The following is a 20711-nucleotide window of genomic DNA, read 5'->3' as shown; positions in this document are numbered from 1 at the left end:
CAAATATAAAACAGCCAGCAAACCTCCCCAACCTCAAACATAGATGGGGACGATCTGTGTTTCGTTGATATGATCATCTAGCTTCACTGTGTATACCACAACTTGGTTTAGAAGATGTAATGTGGCATGTAGAGACTTTAAACAATTATACTCAAACTGCCCTCCATGATGTTGAGGAAAGTATCTCTCTCCTTAACACTGAAATAACACTTATGAAGAAGGCCATCTTACAAAACCGGATGGCTTTAGATGTCCTCACTGCTGCTCAAGGCGGTACTTGTGCCATTATTAAAACTGAATTTTGTGTTTACATCCCTGACAATTCTGGCAATGTGACTAATATCCTTAAAGATTTACATGCTCAGATAGAAGCCATGTCCTCGCCAACCTTGTCATGGGAACAATATCTTAGCTCCTGGTACTCTGGTACTTCCTAGTGGAAAACATTGTTAGTCTCTGTCATTGTCATTATACTTGTTGGCATATTCCTATGCTGTGGCATTTATTGTTGTATTAATCTAGTTCCAGTGCTAATAACTACTTGTTTCTCTTATAGACTACCCATCACTCAAATGGCCCTCCAGCCTGTTACTTCTCAATCGGACTTCTATCATGGACCACTCGATAGACCCGATTTTTAAAAAAGGGGACTCCAAACTGCTTGCTCAACACCACCCCCTTTCAGCTGGAAGAAGTCAGAATTGTCATCACCCCCTTTCCTTACAGCAGTAAGGAGTTCCCAAAATTAGAGGGGGGAATGAAGCCAGATTTAAAGATAGGTAGTTAGTGTAGACCCGGTAAACTGGGTCTAATATCGAGTAAGATGAATAAAATGCAGGCCATTATTGAGAATGGAATCCAGGAAACCAGAGCAGCACTTGGGAAAACTGAAATGTTAATGTCCCCAAGGCCCGGAACCCATTCTAAGGAACTGTTAATGAAACAGCTCCCAGCAAACAGAGAAATGCTGATCAAAAGCTGCCCCAGGCCCTTCCTGCCCAGATTACTCCTTCAGCCCACCTGTTCCCAACCCTTTGGGCCTTCCCACCTGCATTCAATCACTGCAAGATAGAGGGAAACGGAACAGGAATGAGGGGAAAGCTGAAAGAAGACCTTAGCTATAAAAGAGGGAAGACCTCCCACTTCCATGGATTCCACCTTTTGGGTCCCCTTCTTCCTCTGGGGAGAAGTCTTTTCTGCTGTCCTTTAATAAAGCTTCTACTTTCCACTCTTAAAAAAAAGATTCTACCCAAACAAAAAACTATTAGAATAAAGTTGCAGGACACAAAATCAATATACAAAAGTTATAGCAATGTATTGGTGGTGCACCCATGATCCCAACTACTCAGGAGGCTGAGGAAGGAAAAGCCCAAGTAGGAGGCCAGGCTGGGCAACTTAGCAAGACATTGTCTCAAAATAAAGAAATAAAAATGGGTGGGGATGTAGCTCATTGGCAGAACACTTGCTTAGCATGCACAAGGCCCTAGATTCAATCCCCAGTACCACACACATTTTTTTTTTTAAAAGTCTGTGTATAATGAACCACACAAATGTCATTGTATTACTCTTTGTGTGCATGCTCAATAGGATAATCTGGACATGGGGGTCATGTGGCACATGCAGAAAAAAAATCAAAAAATGAAAGGGGGATGAAAGAATCCTCCCCCCTTGGAGACATTAAATAAACTGTTGTACACATAAGTTTTGAATGCAACTTGTCATCTGACATCAGGTGTGAAATTTTTATGGCATAATGTCAGGACTCAGTATTTCCAATTTTGAATCATATTGTACCTTGGATTAGGGATGCTCAACCTGTATCTCATAAGGAGTTAATATCCAGCACATAAAAGAAACTCCAACAACAACAGGAAAAAAAAACAGGACTTTAAAATGGGCAAAAAGAGCTGGGCATGATAGTATACACCTGTAATCCCAGCTACTTAGGAGGCTGAGGCGGGAGGATCTCAAATTTGAAGTCAGCCTGGATTACTTAGTAAGATCCTGTCTCAATATAAAACGGCTGGGAATATAGCTCAGTGTTTGAACGTCCCTGGGTTCAATTGCCAATATCCTCCCCCAACATATGCCCAAAGTGCAAAGGACTTAAAAAATACTTCTCCAAAGACAACATAGCCAACAAGTATATTCAAAGATGCTCAACATCACTAACTACGAGAAATGCAAATTAAAAACACAATGAGATATCACCTCTCACTTGTCACAATGACCATTATTTTTACAGTAAAATAAATAAGACCTGGGGATGTAGCTCAGTAGTATAGCATTTGCCTAGCATGCATGAGACCCTGGGTTCAATCCCCAGTCCTAGGGGATAAAAAAAAAAATAGAAAATAAGTGGGCTGGGGTTGTGACTCAGTGGTAGAATGCTCGCCTAGCGTTTATGAGGCACTGGGTTCGATCCTCAGCACCACATAAAAATAAAAAAGGTATTGATTGTGTCCACCTACAACTAAAAAATATATATTAAACAAAACTTTCTGTTAAAAATAGAAAATAAGTGTTGGGAAGAATGTAAAGAAATTAAAACTCCTGTGCACTGCTGGTGGGAATATAAAATGAGGCATACTACAGAAAACAGTATGACAGTTACTCAAAATACTGAAAAAGAACTACCATGTGATCCAGTAATCCCAATTCTAGGTATTTACCTGAAAGAACTGAAATCAGGATCTCAGAGACAACTGCACTCCCATGTTCATTGGAGCATTATTCACAATAATCAAGAATGTGGAAACAGATCAAGAGAAGAATGGTTAGTGTTGTTGTACATATATGCAATGATTATTCAGTCATAAAAATGGAAATCCTGCCATGTACTAAAACATGGATAAACCTTGAAGACAGTATTCTAAGTGAAATAAGCCAGTCACAGACAGACAAACACTGAATGATTCTACCATGCAAGTATTAATATTCAAACTCATAGACGCAAAAGGTAAAATGCTGGTTACCAGGGGCTGGGGTGGGGAAAACAGGAGTTGCTGTTTAAGGGGTATAAATTTCCAGTCTGGGAGATGAAAACGATCTAGAGATATGCTTATACCATGCTTATAGTTAACAAACTCTACTGTTCATTTAAAAATTTTTAAGAAGGTAGATCTTATGTTACATGTTTTGTTTCTTGGTTTTTTTATTGTTTTGGCCTAGGGGTATAGCTCCATGGCAGAGGTGTTCTAAGGGTGCAGTGCAGTCCTCTTCCTTCCTCAGATAAATCTCCACCCTGGGACCTATGCTTGCTTGTCCAATGACTCTCACTGGAATGTTCTCCTTCTCTCCCCACTTCTCTCCCTCCTTCTTTGATCTAATCCACTTCTCAGGTGTTCTTAACCATTAACTACCTCAGATTTTATCCCTCCAAGAATCATATTTACAACTGCTTAGTGGATATTATGCATTGGATGTCTGACACAACAGATGAAAAACGACTCAACCCTAAAATCTTAGTCTTCTCCCCCAAACTGGCTGTGACACACTTTCAGTCTAAATAAATAGTAGCACTGGTTTTTTTTAAAAAAAAAAAAAAAATCCCAGCACCAAAAAGTTTAAAAAATAAAAAAGTTATTATTAATTCCTGAGCTCTGGCAGAGCACTTGCCTAGCATGGGTGAAGCCCCAGTTTCAATCCCCAGCACAATCACCCCCAAAAGAATCCTGAGCCCTAGGAATATGTCCTCTTTTAAAGAACAAGTCTTTTCAACAGTCTGTATAATAAAATGAGAAGTATGCATAATTTTTGCCATGCATCAAAATACCATGGTTGTCTATAGGAAAAACATTTGTGCAACTATTTGAATTGTAAGCTGAACTATCTTGTTTTTATGGAACACCATTTTTTACTTGAAAAAATGACGAGCAATTAAACTATGGTTACTTAGACTTGGATCTTTAGCTGGTCACTTTCTAAAAAACGAACCCATGGAGTCTGTCACTTCAAGGAAAACAACAGAGTACTTGTTGCCAATAATAAAATTTAAGATTTCAAACAAAAACTAGAATTTTGGAAAACTTGTTTCTGCCACCATGGGACTGACTATTTTCCAATTCATAAAGACTCTCCTGATAACTCAGTGAAGATATTAAGGAATGTGTTTGATATCATACAATGAAGTGTGCCAATATTTGGAAAAGCTGCATAATTCAGTGAATGAAAACTTTCCAACTGACCAATGCATAATGTCTCAAAATAATGAAAGCATGCATAAAAGATCCACTCCAAGTGAAAGAGAAACAAATGAGTTTTAATTTAACAAAGTAAAGAAAGTTCACTAATGTGGTTTCAAATTCAATATTGCAACAAACTGTCAAGAAATTGCCACTTGGGAGGAGGGAGCAGTTACTTGGGCCCAGGAATTCCAAATCAGCCCGGGAAACACAGCAAGACTATCTCAAAAAAAAAAAAAAAAAAAGAGAGAGAGAGAGAGAAAAGTTAATGCCACTTGATAGAATTTTGACATAATATCAAAGAATAATACATACAATTATCTGAAAGAACTAATAAAATTATCCTCCTCTTGCCAAGTACTTAAATTGTGTGAGGCAAGATTTTCTTTACATACTTCAATCACAGCAACACATAGCACCCAACCTCACAGCAAAACTCAACACCAGGTACTTAAGACTTAAAAATGAGAAGAAAAACAGCTAAGTTTCCAAAAGATTATAGAAGGATAACTTCATTTACCCTGGGGTCAAAAAAGAATGCTTAAACACAAAAAAGTACTAATCATAAAGCAAATGATGTGTAAATTTGACTATATTAAGATGAATAATTCCTGTTCATCTAAAGTCACCATTTTAAGAGTAGATATTCAAGCCAAAGAATCAGAAAATTCCAACAAATGCAGTGTAATACAAAAGTTTCAAATGCAGACTATAAAAAAACCTCTACAGATCCATAAAAGAAATGAAAAAAATTCAAGAGAAATATAGAGGCCCTTCACACAAAGAAACCAGAATGCCAAATGACCAAAACATATGAAAAGATGCTCAATGGAAATATAAGCTGCAATTAAAAAGAAAATATAAGCCACAATTTTAAAATTATATATATACACATATACACACACACACATATATATACATATATATCATATTGACAAAACTTTTGAAGTTTGACAGTATTGAACGTTAGTGAGAATGTGAAACAAGGTCAACTCTCATACACTGCTGGTGTGATCACACACAGAAATAGTTTGGCAATATCTAGTAAGGCTGAAGTTAACTGTAATCTATAATTCAGCAAATCTATTCAAGTATATACTCCACAAAACCCCATGCTTGCATACACCAAGACATATGAGATTTTTTTCTATTGGCACTGCTGGTAATAGCCAAAAACTAGAAAAAACAAAAATGTACATCAAAAGCATAAGAAATAAACACATCATTGTACAGCTTTACAATGGAATATCTTGCAACTACAAAAATAAATGAAAATGCAAACATGAACGGATCCTAAAAAACTGTTGAGCAAAAGCAGCCAGATACAATAGAATACATACTTATGATTTGATTTATATCATGTTCAAGAACAATATTAAACTTACTAGGTAGTAAAACTATAAAAGAAAACCAAAGAGAAAAAACAGAAATGTCAAGATAATGGTTACCACAGTATTGGAAGGGTTTCATCAGGAAGGGAGATGATGTTTTTTGAATGAGTATAAGTCAGGTGTGTGTGCATTTTACAATGATTCTTCAACCTCTTCTTTTAGGTTTTATACACTATTCTGTATTTTTGTTAAAATTCACATTTCAGAAAAAAAATATTTTTCCTTACAAGTTTAAAGAAAATGAAACAAACCAATAAATGTACATACAAAAATTTCTTACTCTTATATCTAGCTATCCTTATTCTAGTCAATGAAACAAATAACTTTAAGACTTGCATAATCATACACCATATCTAAGGCTAAATATGATGCCACATTTACCATCATCCACAGAGAGATTATCTACTTTGCAGATTACCCATATCCTTGGAACTCACCTCTGTGTCTTAACTATTTTAATACTCTATCATCAGAGTGAGCAAGGTAAGAATGTTAAAAATCAACAGAATAGGGGCTGGGGATGTGGCTCAAGCGGTAGCGTGCTCGCCTGGCATGCGTGCGGCCGGGGTTTGATCCTCAGCACCATATACAAACAAAGATGTTGTGTCCGCTAAAAAACTAAAAAAAAATAAATATTAAAATACTCTCTCTCTCTCTCTCTAAAAAAAAAAAATCAACAGAATAAAGTTTTGCTGGTCAACAATTCACATCTGTTACAAAATTATTTTCAAAACCAAAGAATAAAAAGGTCAATGGAAAGCAATTATTAAATTAAATTTGCATAAGTCTGAAAACTTCACTGTAAAAGTTTTTAATAACCTCCCATTTTTAAAAAATTCAATAGCTAGTAGAAAGGATTTTGAATGTTCCTTGCAAAGAAATCATAAATGTCTGATGTGATAAATACACCAATGACCCAGATTTGATCATTATGCATCATGTATCAAAATATCACATCATATCCCATAAATATGTGCAATTATTGTATCAATTCAAATAAAAAATACAAACAATACTGACAAAATTATATTGTTACATCATCTGCATGTATCAGTATGTAACAAAGAATCCCATTACTAGATATAAATATAATACACCACTAAAAAAATGGAAAAATTTTAAATTGTATACACTTTTAAAAAAGAAAAAAACTCATAAGAGTACCTTATAAGTGGTAAAATAAACTGGTTTTAATTTGATCCCCAATATTTTAACCCTTTCTCTGGAAACTACACAGGCCCTCCAAGGAGTTAAGAACACTAGTTAAGCTTTTACATTCATAAAATGTTAAACCTACAACAAGTTTGTATGGAATATAAAACAAAATCAATCTTTCTTCCAGCAGGCAACATAAGAATAAAATCTGCTTCAGAGTATCAGAGAATATAACCTAAAAATGTCTACCATCTAGTTCTTTTGCTGAGAGTAAATACATAAAAAAGGAATATCTAAATTGCTTCAATAAAGAAAAAATTTTAAAGTTGTTTCAACATTTACTATAAGATATTAACCCCTTATGGTTCTCAATGTCCCTATAACTCAATTCCTTTTAGAATGTAATAGTAGGAAGCTTCATGTTTTGACAGAACTTAACAGACTCCAATAACTAATCTGTCCCTTTATACTCAGACTACAAAAATGCAAGGTCAAAAATTCCTTTTTATAGAAACAGAAATTAATCTTTAAAATGCCTTCTGGTGGCAAATACATTTGTTTCCTCACATTTTCAATAGCTTCATTTTCTACTTCTTTGAACAATCTTAATACACGTCTCTTTCAATAAGCCTTCCAATTGTTGAGGGGGGGTTGTGTCAGTGCTCCAAACTCCTACCTAATGGTGTAGTCATCATTACATAACCTGAGAAAATAATTGAAATGTAATTCTATATTGTCATTCACTAGGCCACAAACATATTCATGAGGATCACCGGTTATTAATTAGCATCTCTCTTCAAAGATTTGTTCAAATTGTGCACAGAATTATTAATAGGTTATTACAATCAATTCACTTGCATAACTATACACACAAGTATTCCTTAGTTATAGGAGAAAACAAAGTAATCACTAAGAATTTTCCCCCAATAACTACTATGGATTTATCTATGTGCTCCTTTCCCTAAGGAATCACAAATAGAAGGGCACCAAGTATCCTTAAAGAAATAATTGTTTTTCAATGCTGCATTTGTCTTACCACACCTGTCAGTTTTAGTAACCTAGCCTAAATTATGGAAAGGACACAAAATGACCTCCAATAGTTGCCCATTTTAATATGGCTTTTAAATTAATCACATTTTCTGATGCAGTCCAAATTCAAATTATTATTTTAGTTGCTTAATATACTCCAAATATCTGAGTTTACTGTACAAATTTTTTTTTCTACATTTAAAAGTTTCATGCTGTTGTGAAGATACTTTCTCAGGTTGCTGAGAATAAAATTAGAATCTACTTTCTATCAAAGATCAATGAAAAACTGAATAAAATGATAAAATGTCTTACATTCTTCCAAGGACTTCAGAAGTATTTTGTGAATACTTCTAAATGTACATATTTAGCTTTTCACCTTATACTCCTATCTTCCAGGAAAAAGAAAATATGACATAAGCCTCACATCTCAAACTTGGCCTCACAAATAAAAGGCTGATATTCACCAGTGCAAGAATAAAAAAGGTTCAATTTGGTTAACCAAAGTGCTACATCTATTGTTACTGAGTATGGTGCCCCCCCCCACCTGTAATCCCAGCTATTCAGAATGCTGAAGATCACAAGTTCAAGGCCAGCCTCCAAATTAACAATAACTTGTCTCAAAAACACAAATTTTAGGGCTGTGGATATAGCTAGGTTGGTAGAGTGCTTGCCTCACATGCACAAGGCCCCGATTTCAAATCCCCAGCACCACACAAAAAAATACAAATTTTATAAGGGCTGGGATATCACTCAGTGGTAGAGTGACCCTTGGTTCAATCCCCAGTACCACAAAATAAAAATGAATATTGAGACATAATAGTTTTATCTTGTGGAAAAATGCATTTATAAAGTAAGCAAACAACAAATGTTTAAAAGACTTGAAAGAAATTTCTGCATTTACAGTAAGGAAAAAGCACAAATATATTAATAGCATTCACTCTACCTTAATGTTTAAGCATTATGAAATAATTTTTTAACAAAGAAAGCAGTAGCCTAGATAATCTCCTAATATTGCTTCAACATTTTCTGAAAAATGTATTTCTCTTCCCAGGAAGACAGACCAAGGTTTAACTTCAGAATAGAGGTTGAAATGAGAAAACTAAGTGAAAACTAAGACACAAAGAAAAGGTTGCTGGGGCTGGGGTTCAGTGGCAGAGTGCTTGCCTGTCATGTGTGGGGCACTGGGTTCGATCCTCAGCACCACAATCCAAAAAAAAAAAAAGCAAATAAAATAAAGTCATGCTGTCCATCTCAACTACAAAAAGAAAAAAAGAAAAGGTTTCAGTAAAAGTTTCAGCTGAATTTAGAGCAACTCTTTTTTTGGAGGGAGAGCATTCAACCACCAAAACGAAAATTTCTTAGAACAATTATATCTCCCCTTCTTCCTTCCAAGACATTCACATCAGATGACATTTATTAAACATCTAAATGTACTAAGTTTTGCAAAGTCTAAAAATCATTTGAAAGCAGAAGAAAAAGAATGACATCTAAAACATTTGGCAATTACATTTTAAAACTTTATTAAAACTATCAATAATCAATAAGATCTAACAAAAACTTCTAATTGGAATGTTAAATTTTTAAAGAAAAAATTCTTCAAACAGATAGATAATACTCAATGAATGAAAGCATTTCAAAATTAGACTAAATATTGATTTTGAGAGCATATAAGATAGCATTTTCAGATTAGGAACTTGGAATATCAAATGTCCATTAAGATTATGACAAAGAAATGCTAAACTCACTGAGTTAATGATTTCTACAAGAAAAAGAATTCTCCACTGGATATACCAGTTACATGCAAGTTTATTACTTTAATCATGGGTAAGTCTTATGTGCCCATGAAATTATCAAAAAAAAAAAAAAAAAAACTAATTCCAAAATTAAAGTGATTAAATTCATATCTTGTATATGTGCAGAATTTGAAAGGGTTTGCAATTAGATGTGAAACTTGTAAGAGGCAGTCTTAAGTATTACTGAAAAGAACACCTAAATTATGTTTGGGTACTCCTCCTCCGCCTTTCTGATACCCCTTGGGAAAGAACACATTAGGAGTTTAATAATTTAACATTAAAAACAATCAGTATCTCTAGAAACATAATAGGGTAGCTAGGTATGCAATGGATGTACCAGTCCAATGGACAAAATACAATTTTAATTTTCTGCATAATTATCTAACAAAGCTTATTCTTCAAAGCCAAGATCTTCTATCTAATAAGAGAGTTGTCTTTCATGGGGCATAATTAAGAATTTGCCATCTTTGTTAGTTATAAAATGCCCACATATTTCATGTTGCTTTTAACAGTATGACAATGTAGTTGACTACAACTCCCAGAATAAACTTATGCTAGTAAAATGTGACAGACAGGAAGCCCAGCATAAAGTTCCACACCTATAATTCCAGCTACTTGGGAGGCTGAGGCAGGAGAACCACACCAAGTTCAAGGTCAGCCTGCAGAACTTAGTGAGACCCTGTATTCAATTTTTAAAAAAATTTTTACATGGCCAGGAATGTAACTCAGTAGTAAAGCATACCTGAGTTCAATCCCCACTATCATAAAAAAGAAGTGACAGAAAAGAAATGAATTAACAATCTCATTATATGCATTATATATTTTTTAAAAGATAATTTTCAGGGGCTGTGAATATAGCTCAGTTGGTAGAGCGCTTGCCTAGCATGCACAAGGTCCTGGGTTCAATCCCCAGCATCACCAAAAAAATAATAATAATAATTTTCAGTCAAGTAAAATCTCATCTGCTTGTTAAAAACAAAATACATAACAATTTGAAATATTGGTCATAGTCCAAAAGCCAAATCTGTAAGTGGATTCACTAATAATTTGGTTGCACTGTCTTTATCGTTTTCTGATGCTGTTTTTCGTTGGTTTTTTTACACACTTTTTTTAGTTGTAGATGGGCACAATACCTTTTATTTATTTACTCATTTATTTTTATGTGGTATTGAGGATAGAACCCAGTGCCTCACACATGCCAGATGAGTGCACTACCACTGAGCCACAATCCCAGCCCCTCCAGATGCTGTTTTATATTTAAGATACATTCTTTTCAGACAAAGGATTTTCTGGTAATGTTTACAATACCATTTGTTCTAATAAAATAAAAATGCTAACATCTATCTTTAGCAAGATAAACTCCGAAGTAGGCTATATGTAATGAAGTTTTCACAGAAGAAAAAAGAAGTCAAATAAATGAAAGTGAAGTACTGGATGGTGGTGTGTCAATTTAAAATATTTCAGTATATAACTTTAAATTCTTTTCATGTAATACAGTTATAAAACTGACCATACTGATTTGGATCTACTATAATTCAAACCCCATTCCATAAGCCAAGCAATAACTACATGCATATAAGTGCTGATAACAGTTTTAAAGTAGCTCTTTAACACAAGGAACTATGACTGTTAGCATGGATCATGTAAATACACATAAAGTGAACCCAAAATTCTATTTTAACCTTACATCTCTTAGTCTTCTTCCAATCAATACCAGTCAGAAGCAAACAGAAGTTCACCTTCCAGCCCAATATTTGTCATTCTAAGTTGGAAGCAACAATAGTAAAAATGTCAAAAACAGCAGCTGGGGGCCAGGGATGTAACTCACTGAAAAAGAATGTACAAACACCACAAAAAAAAAAAAATTTAAAGTGGAGGAGGACACTAAGTAATTTACAAAAATGAAAACCCCTAAATAGATGATCTGGCTCTAAAGGTAAATAAAACAACGATGAACCAATTTATCCATTTTCAGGGGATTACCCTAAGATAGATGATGATGATGGTCTGGTTGGATTTATTAACTAGTACATATGAGGATTTGAAAAATGTTCCTAACAGTTAAAAATGAACGTTTAGCTGTCGGTCAACAAACCAATAAGCACTATAAGTATATGCTGGAAGGGGGGGGGGGGGGGTTAAACCAAGAGAAATATGAGACATAATCCCTATCCTTCAAAGACCTCTCAATTCATTAGAGTACAAGAGTAAATACACATGAAGGAGTCAGAGACCAATTAATTGCTAACCCGAGTGGTACAGACTTTAAGTGCAAAAGCTGTCCTGAGAAGTTTAAATATCTAAAGGCTGGAATAATATTACTTTTAATAGCCATCACTTGAGCACTTACTATAAGCCAAGTGCTTTACAGGCATTATTTAGTCTTCACAACAATCCTTTGAGTACTTATTATTCCCAATTTACTCAAGGGGAAACAAAGTGGTTAAGGAACTTACCCAAGGTCACTCAGCTAGTTAAGTGGCTAAGACGTCCGCTTATTCAGGCAATCCAATTCTAGAGCTCACACTAAGTTTCATAAAACAGTGCGGGGGGGGGGGGGGGGGGGGGGGAGAGAGTAAGCCATAATATAAGCTGGCAACATTACAAGAGCAAGACCGGGCAACGCGTTCCTGGCGCTTGGTTCCAAGTAACAAAGTTCCAAAGATTTGTATCTTTCCTACCAGCAACAGTAAACTGGTTACTGTAATTGGGGGGACGACCAAAATGACTAACAAGAATTAATATCATACAGGGTTGACCTTTAGCTTCTAAAGAGATTCAGAAGGAAAGTAGAACTAAATTATTTGGTTTTAAATTTGTGGTTTTACTGCTTAAACAATTTTTTTCGGGGGGAGGGGCGGAGCTCTGAAATTATGGGCGAGGAAATCGCCGGTATGGGAAACTACTGTTGTATTACCGAAAAGAAAAATAAGTTTTGTGACTAAAGGAAACGCGTTATCCTAGGTGCTAGAGAAGCTTGGAGAGTTGCCAGAATTAGTTACAGTACCAGAACAAAATGGGTTTTAGGAAACGTTCAATGACAAAAGTTGAATCCAACCCGAAATAGCTCCAAGGTGAAAAGACGGAGCAAAGAAATGCCGATAGGTCTTCGGGGAAACGGCAATCCCGGCCACTCTTCCCCACGGCCCGTGGCGCTGCGCAAGGCCGGGACAGTCCAAGACACCGCTCCCCCGGAGGACCAGAGGTGCCAAACGGGGCTCTTCACGACGCCCCGGGCTTCTCGGCGGCGGGCGGAGAGAAGGGGAGAGTCCGGGACGGTTCACCCTCCTCGGACTTCGTGCAAAGGAGGCGGCAGGCTCCAAACTGCGGAGTCGAACGGGTGCAGAGTGAAGAAATGGAACAGAAAAAAAATGGAAAGTCTGAATCGCTCCGGCGCAGACCCATAAAGAGAAAGGAGCCAAGTGAGCTCAAGCGAAGAGGGGGACAAAAAGAGACAGAGCGGGAGCGTGGGGACCGGCAGGGACGAAACAGGAGTTCTGCTAAGAGGCCAAAGGAAGCTGACCTGCTGCGGACAGCAGGGATTTGGGGGAGGTCAAGGAAGGAGGGAGGCCGACGGCAGTTACCAGTACCGCTCCTCCCTAAGTTCGAAACTCCTAGCCAACCATCCACGCCCGCCACCGGGTGGGGGAGGGGGCACATCTTCCCCCCGACACTCACAACCTCCCACCACACTTGAGTGCATGGCCAACGCCCTGTCTCGGCCAGGCCCTGCGCCCACCTATGGCCCGAATACTCACAATTCGCTTCTCCCTGATTTCTCCCAGTTCTTTATCCACTCTGCGGGAACCACCACAGTTGCGGCCGCCATCTTCCCCTCACTAGTAACAGAGGCCCGGATGTGTAGCACGCGAGCGAGGGGTCAAAGGGGAGTACCGCCCACGGTGAATGCCGGGAGCTGCAAGTTCGGTTTTCGATTTCCCGCCCCACCTTCCTTCCCACCCTGCGGAAGCCTGAGGCCCAGCAGCCAACCAAGTAGCAGAGACTCCTGGGCCCTTTGCAAAGTGACTACGCTGGCCGCGCCCCGCACCGTCCTCGCCTTTGCTTCCCTTTAGAACAGAACAAATGCCACACCCCGGCCCGACTCTTAGCCCTTACCGTCTTGCGTAATATCTACCCCAGACCACTATTTCGAACACGTATTTTTCAAGCACCCAATACGTGCTAGACACTGGGGAAAAATAAGCCACTTCGACTACCTTCAAGGAGCTCACAACCTGGGAAAGACAGAAATAGAAGTAGATAAATTACACCTCTGCTAACTGCCGAGATAAAATAAATTAATTGGGGAGGGAAGCAACCATTTATCATGTGCCAAGCAATATGCTAACACAAGGGATACAATCTATCCCTGGGAAACACATGAGCCTTGAGTTCTGACCCCCTGCTGTGTCTGCCAACCTAGGGGGTGCAAGTATGATGAGAAACAAAATATTTACATTACATTGTCTCAAAGTATCTCTCCACAAGATACTATAACAAAGGTCAAAGTGGAATCTTTACCATGAGAAAACATGGCAGACATCATCCCATGTGGTAAAAATAATTTCTCCAAGATTGAGGGTGAAGTTGCAGGTAGAGCCCTTGCCTAGCATATGCAAGATCCTGGGTTTGATCCCAAAAAAGTAAATGTCCCCAGAAATAGAACAAAGGGACATCATATGACTCCTGATAAGGTGCTAGGAAAAACACTAATCAAATTTTTCATATTAATCATGCCCCAAAATTACATAACCTGAATTTAAGCATGAGGAAACTGTGAAACAGACCCATGTTGAGGGACAATATACAAAATTACTGGCTTGCACTCTTCAAAATCGTCAATGTCATGGAAGACAGATCGAGGAATTCTTCCAGATTAATAGAGACAAGAAACATGATAACTGAGTCTCGGCAAGATTTTTTTTTTTTCATTTGCTGTAAAGAGCATTAGTGAGGGGCTGGGGTTGTATACAGCACTTGCCTCACACGTGTGAGGTACTGGGCTCCATCCTCAGCACCACATAAAAATAAATACAGATTTTTTTTAGGAGAGCTTTAATGGGAGAACTGACCAAATTTGAATACCTGTAGATCAAGAAATAATATTATATTAGTGTTAATTGCAATGCTTGGACTGTGATTACTAAGAAAACCTTTCTTTCTTTCCCCCTACCCCCTGTGCTGGGATTGAAGGGATGGGGCATTGAGCCATTTTTTTCTTTTTTCTTTTTTTTTTTTGCACCAGGGATTCAACTCTGGGGCATTCGACCACTGAGCCACATCCCTAGCCCTATTTTGTATTTTTATTTTAGAGACAGGTTCTCACTGAGTTGCTTAGCGCCTCACAGTTGCTGAGGCTGACTTTGAACTCATGATCCTCCTGCCTCAGCCTCCCCAGCCACTGGGATTATAGGCGTGCACCACTGCACCTGGCATAAATCACTACATTGATGGTGCAATCCTCCTGTCTCAGCCTTCAGAGTCGCTGGGATTACAGTAGTGTACCACCATGCCCTGCAAAGGAATTTCTTGTTGTAATAAACAATACTCATTGTAGCCTTGCTCAGGTGTTGCCCCTTTTAATCCTAGCTGCTAGGGAGGCTGAAGCAGGAAGATTGGAAGTTCGAGACTACTGAGATAATGGATCATTGATTTGCAATTTACTTGGAAAGGGTTCAGAGAAAAACTCAGAGGAGAGCATTTTTGGTTCAAAAGAGTGATGATTGGGTGTTTGAGCTGGTGTGTGCTAGATATGTGCATCTCTCCCTCTAAACCTTGTTAAGATGTGGCACATTGTCCAGCTGAAGTGAAAGAAAGAGGAAAAGGGGAAAAAAGAGAGCAAAACTAGTAAGATGAGTAAACAAATGTGAAATGTTAGCACTTTAGGAAGACTCTAGATTGAAGGAGTTAAGGAAATACTACCCCCCAAAATACACTGATTTAGTATGCCATTACTTCAAACTGAACACATTCTAGGAACTACAAATGTGGGGAGGGGGTTTCTTTAGACTTACTTTATTTGCCTAAAGACAGACCTTCAGAAAAATACTCAGCTGGCATGAATTCCTCTCTATGAAAATCCTCATCAATCAGGGAAAACTAAAACTTTTGCACTCTTCAAAATCGGGTGGGGGTGCACACTTGAGTTGCAACTAAGGAGGCTGAGGCAGGAGTATTTCAAGTTCAAAGCCAGCCTCAGCAACTTAGCAAGATCCTAAGCAATTTAGCAAAATAAAAAGAACTGGGGATGTTGCTCAATGGTTAAGCACCCCCTGGGTTCAATCCCTAGGAAAAAGAAAAAAGAAAAAATATTAAACTCTTGTCAGAGATAGAGGACTGGAGGTCAACACCATACCCAGATTTTGTCATAGCTTATCACCTATTCTTCTGAGGACTCATTCATCTTACCCGCAAATAATTTATTTTTCCTTAAATTACCTACATCTCCCCTATACTATCCACTATTATGAGGGTGTAAAAGCTACTAGATCTCAGTGGACATTTGGGAATTGACTTTTCTTTCATGTGATGTCCCTGTGCACATAATAAATTTATACACATTTTCTCCAATTATCTATTATCCACTTATTTCATAGACTCAATAATCAAACAGTGGGAGAGTAGAGGAAAAGTTTACCCTCCCATTAGGATGAAGGACATGCAGGGATTTTCTGTTCTATTTTCAAAATAAAAAAAAATTTAGAAATACATATTTGGCAGAAATTTAACAAAATAAATGAATGAAATCTTCCACACATATATTAAATCATGAACTCTAGAACTAGTATCTTCTAAATTTGGCACATTTGTCAAATGAACCAGATTCATTTGCATCGAAAAACTGTTCAGGGGATAAACTATGTTCTGAATAGGTTAGGGAAGTCTAAGTTTTTTATTATTGTTTTTCACCAGCTATATCTAATCTCTTTTTAAAATATTTTTAGTTGTTGATAGACCTTTATTTTATTCATTTTACTTATACGTGATGCTGAGAGTCAAACCCAGTGCCTCATACATATCAGGCAAGCGCTCTACCACTGAGCCACAATCCCAGCCCCTATATCTAATCTCAATATCTTGTCTGACTTTAAATTCTAAAGTCACCCACTAAAAAAATACATCATTCAATTTTCAATAACTTTTGCACTCTTAAAAACCTTTTGCCATTTTGAGGTGAGTCAAAGATATGAATGCCCTCTGATCTTTTCATGTTTCATTATTATGAAAAATTTCAAATATATACAAAGTTAAAAGAATGGTATTGTTAATCTTCATGGACCATCATCCTCCCTAGAAAACTCTGAAGTCATTATTACAAGGTAGCTTTTGTAATGCAAGAAACACTGCCTTACTATTTATGTATACTTCTCTGATTAACCTACAACAGGGTTTTGCAACCTTGTGCTTTAACTACATTTGGCTCCAGATAATTATTTGTGTTTGTGTTGGGAGGGAGGGGGTTCCTCTGCATTGTAGGATGGTCAGCAATAACCCTAAACTCAACCCACAAGATATCAGTAGCAAACCTCCACACACCTACATGCACCATTTATTACAACCAACAATGTGTAAATGTCTCCTAGAAGGTAAAATTGCCCCCTGTTGAGAGCCACCAACCTACTATATTCTGCTGTTTGGTGGCTTACCTTGCCACGCATCACAATGATTTCTCTTTGCGAACACTACCCTGTGTACAGTATACATGTTACTCAGTATGCCACAAAGATGGTATGACCTGAGTGTAATGATACCCTTTGAGACCTACGTTTTCTCTTTTCACAGAGTCTGCAGAACTATTTTTAAATGATATGATGACTCCTTTAGGAATTACTCAGAGCTAATTGGCTTTTGCTCTATAAGATGGCAAAAGTTTGTCTTTTGCATCCTTGTTGTTGGCTTGCATGTTCATTGCTATCAGCATCTAGCATTATCTCAGCAGCTGGGAGTATTGTTCCCTGGTAATCTCACTGGCTCCTGGGTGTTAATGTGCTAGCCAGGGACTGAGGCCTCAGGTGAAGGCCAGGGACTGAGTAGTTTCAATATTGACAGTTTGATGCATAAAATGATAGGTGATTGCAAAGCTTTTCTAAGATCCAAAGTGAAGAAAAGTTCCTTGAAATTAGCTACCTGATAGCTTCTGTATTTTAGGCTAAAGGTATTTATGCCAAGCCAATCTACATGGCTCCATCCTATCCAAACTGTTCCTTTAGTGAGAAAAACACCTTTTCATTATCTGTGTCAGGTAGTAGAGTTAGGTCTTCATTTTGGAACTGGAATCCCACAAGGAAGCAAAGGGGGAAGAGAAGGCAGAAGAGATACTGATTTAGATCCCTAGAAAATTCATCAAGGTCACAGGGCAAAGATGACCAGAGTGTGGTAACTGGGTTATGTTAGCACTACTTGTCTATTAGGCATTATTATGATCCAGATTATAAAGATTTTTATTGTCTCCTATTTTTCATTGTTATTCTCCCTTCAATTTCATTTTCCTCTTCTCTCCCACTTCAAACCTAAGTAGTCAGGCTCTAGAACCAAATGTCTTAACTATACTGCTGGGGATTGAATGTGTGTGTGTATGTGTGTGTGCATTTAAGTTTTGTTGGTTTTGTGTGTGTGTGTGTGTGGTTCTGGAGACAAAACTTGGGGCCTTGAACATGTTATGAAAGTGCTCTACCACTGACCTACACCCCCTCTCCCTGATGGGGTTTGAACTCTGGTTTTACTACTTAGTTGCATGACCTTAGGCAAGTTAATTACCGTCTCAATACATGGATTTCTTCCTTTATCAACTGACCCAAACAGTGTCTGTTGAGATTGAAATGGACTAAATGCTTCACATTCCTCTTTTCTGACTTCTAAATCATTTTTCCCCAGTGCTGAAGATTGAACTCAGGGGCACTTAACCACTGAGCCACATCCCCAGCCCTTTTTTGTATTTTATTTAGAGACAGTGTTACTTTTGCTGAGGTTGGCTTTGAACTCTTGCTCCTCCAGTCTCAGCCTCCTGAGCTGCTGGGATTACAGGTGTGTGCCACTGCGGCCAGCAAATCTCAGCAATTGTGATGTGACAACATACCAGGGATTGCCATGAAACTTCTTACCATTAGTAATGAAGTCCTTGTTATGTTCTACAAGTGATCCAATTCTAGAGTTTTATCTTGAGGGTCTACTTCAGAGGATCATTTCTGGTATCAATTGTGTTACTTTGAGTAAAAAAAGACCCTGAGATGGATATTTGAGAGAAAGTGCTTAATCAGGGAGGTAATTCCAGAAAGCAATGGAGGGAAGGGAGATAAGGAAGAAATAGAAAACAATACAAGGTCTGTTAATGAGCAGGTTAGTGCTGTGGGCAACTGGGACTCAATTCCACTGGGACTCAATTCCACTAGGCTCTCAGGAAAACTAAATAAAACATGCCTCAGTGTTTTCCACCTACAAAATAAGGAAGCTTATGTATTTTCCTTCCATTCATATCCATCATTGATTAAGGGTTGTTCCTATGACCCTTAAATCCCTGGCACTTCTGGCTTGACTTGTACACCAGCTAAGCATACTCCATGGCCAGAATGACTTTAGGCACAGAGATGCAGGTGCTTATACTAAGAAGTCATTGGCTTGTACAGAAACAACTAATGCCTGGGGGTATTAGGAGGAGCATCAACAGAATCAACTGCAGGGAATAAAAGGGAATTCACTTTTTTCCCCAGTACTGGGGATAGAATCCAGAGCCTTGCACATACTAGGCAATTGTTCTACTACTAAATTACACCCCAGCACAACTTTTCTTTATGGATATGAATAACCATTATCTGGTTGCAGAGAGCATGTGTCTGTGCACTGGTCACCAAGGAGCAGAGCATTGGAAGATTTTCTCCTTTAGATTTTGAAGTAGGCAGTTTGATAATGCCATCTACAAAAGCTGTACATGCTGGGAAATTTTCCCCCAAATAGCAAGGGGAATTAGATATTGGACAGCAAAAGAGGAGGAGGAAGAAGGAAGGAAGGAAGAAAGGGGGTCTGAGGATGTAGCTCAGTGGTAGAATGCTTGTCTAGCTCATGCAAGGTTGTGGGACTACAAAAAAAAAAAGGAGAAGAGAAAGAAGAAACCATATACATATACAGCCAGGTCAAGTCTCTGTAATATTCTTTCTAATAGCCCCTTGTATTTTCACTTCCTTATCACTCAAAGATGCTTTTATCTATAAGTAACAAAATAGCTAACTACAATGGCTTTAAAATGTGATCTTATGGGTTCATTTTCTCACAGAACTGAAAGGCTGGAAATCAAGGTCTGCTGGCATTTGTTCAGCAGTTCAACAAGGTCAGTGATGATGGACTTGCAGTTCTCTTGGCCTTTCTTTCAATGTCACTAGATGACTTTTACAGCTCCACATTTAAGACAATAATAAAAACCTATGTGCTAGTTTTCTATTATTTCTGTAATGAGTTACCACAAATTTAGTGGCTTGAAAGAACACAAGGACTGGTGTGATTCTATATGTACAACCAGAAGAATGAGAAGTTATACTCCATGTATATATGATATATCAAAATGCATTCTACTGTCACATATAACTAGAACAAATACAAAAGAACACAAGTAAAATATCTTATAGTTCTGGACATCAAAAATCTGAAATGAGTCTCACTGGGCTAAAATCATTGTGTATGCAGGACTGTTCCTTCTGAAGGCTCTAAGAGAGGATCTATTTCCTTGCTCTATCCATGTTTTAGAAGGTGCCTGCATTCCTTGGCTGGTAGCTTCTTTCCATCTTCACAGCCAAAAATCATATCACTCTGACTACAGTTTCTTTCTCTCTTATCTCTGTCTATTCTCTCTTTCTGCTGGAGATTAAACCCAGGTCCTCATCCATGCTAGGCAAATGCTTTACCACTGAAATACTTCCATAGCCTTTGACTTCTGTTTCTGTCACCACATCTTTTCTGACTCTTCTGCCCTCCATCTTCCACATTCAAGGACCCTTTTGATTATGATGGGCCCATCCAAATAATTCAAGACTATATCCCTATTTTAAGGTTAGTTGACTATCAACCTTAATTCCCTTTGCCTTGTAATCTAACATATTCACAAATTCTGGGGATAAGCACAGACTTTTTTTTTTTTTTTGAGCAGGGAGGACATTATATTGCCTACCACA

General features: G+C 37.8%; 1 protein-coding gene, 1 non-coding gene and 1 pseudogene across 4 annotated transcripts in view; 2 read left to right on the top strand and 1 right to left on the bottom strand.

The window, feature by feature from the left end:
* The window catches only part of Thoc2 (THO complex subunit 2), a 125821-nt gene extending 112360 nt beyond the window's left edge, over positions 1-13461 (bottom strand). For all 3 annotated transcript variants that reach the window (XM_046468767.2, XM_058571554.1, XM_046468778.2), the window contains exon 1: positions 13311-13461. In XM_046468767.2, the coding sequence (XP_046324723.1) occupies positions 13311-13381 (71 nt within the window). In that variant the 5' untranslated portion in view covers positions 13382-13461. The remainder of the gene's footprint in view (positions 1-13310) is intronic.
* Positions 10403-10473, top strand: Trnaa-agc (transfer RNA alanine (anticodon AGC)). Its single transcript has one exon. It is a non-coding gene; the product is annotated as a tRNA-Ala (tRNA).
* Positions 13462-15248: 1787 nt separating the features above from the next.
* LOC124075332 (small nucleolar RNA U13) lies at positions 15249-15359 on the top strand (annotated as a pseudogene).
* Positions 15360-20711: the final 5352 nt, after the last annotated feature.

This window comes from Marmota monax, unplaced genomic scaffold (genome assembly GCF_021218885.2).
Source record: "Marmota monax isolate L192 unplaced genomic scaffold, Marmota_monax_Labrador192_F-V1.1 WCK01_AAM20220418_F8-fsc00054, whole genome shotgun sequence".
Taxonomy (NCBI): domain Eukaryota; kingdom Metazoa; phylum Chordata; class Mammalia; order Rodentia; family Sciuridae; genus Marmota; species Marmota monax.
The sequence above is the reverse complement of the archived record's forward strand: the minus strand, read 5'-3'. Positions and strand labels throughout refer to the sequence as shown.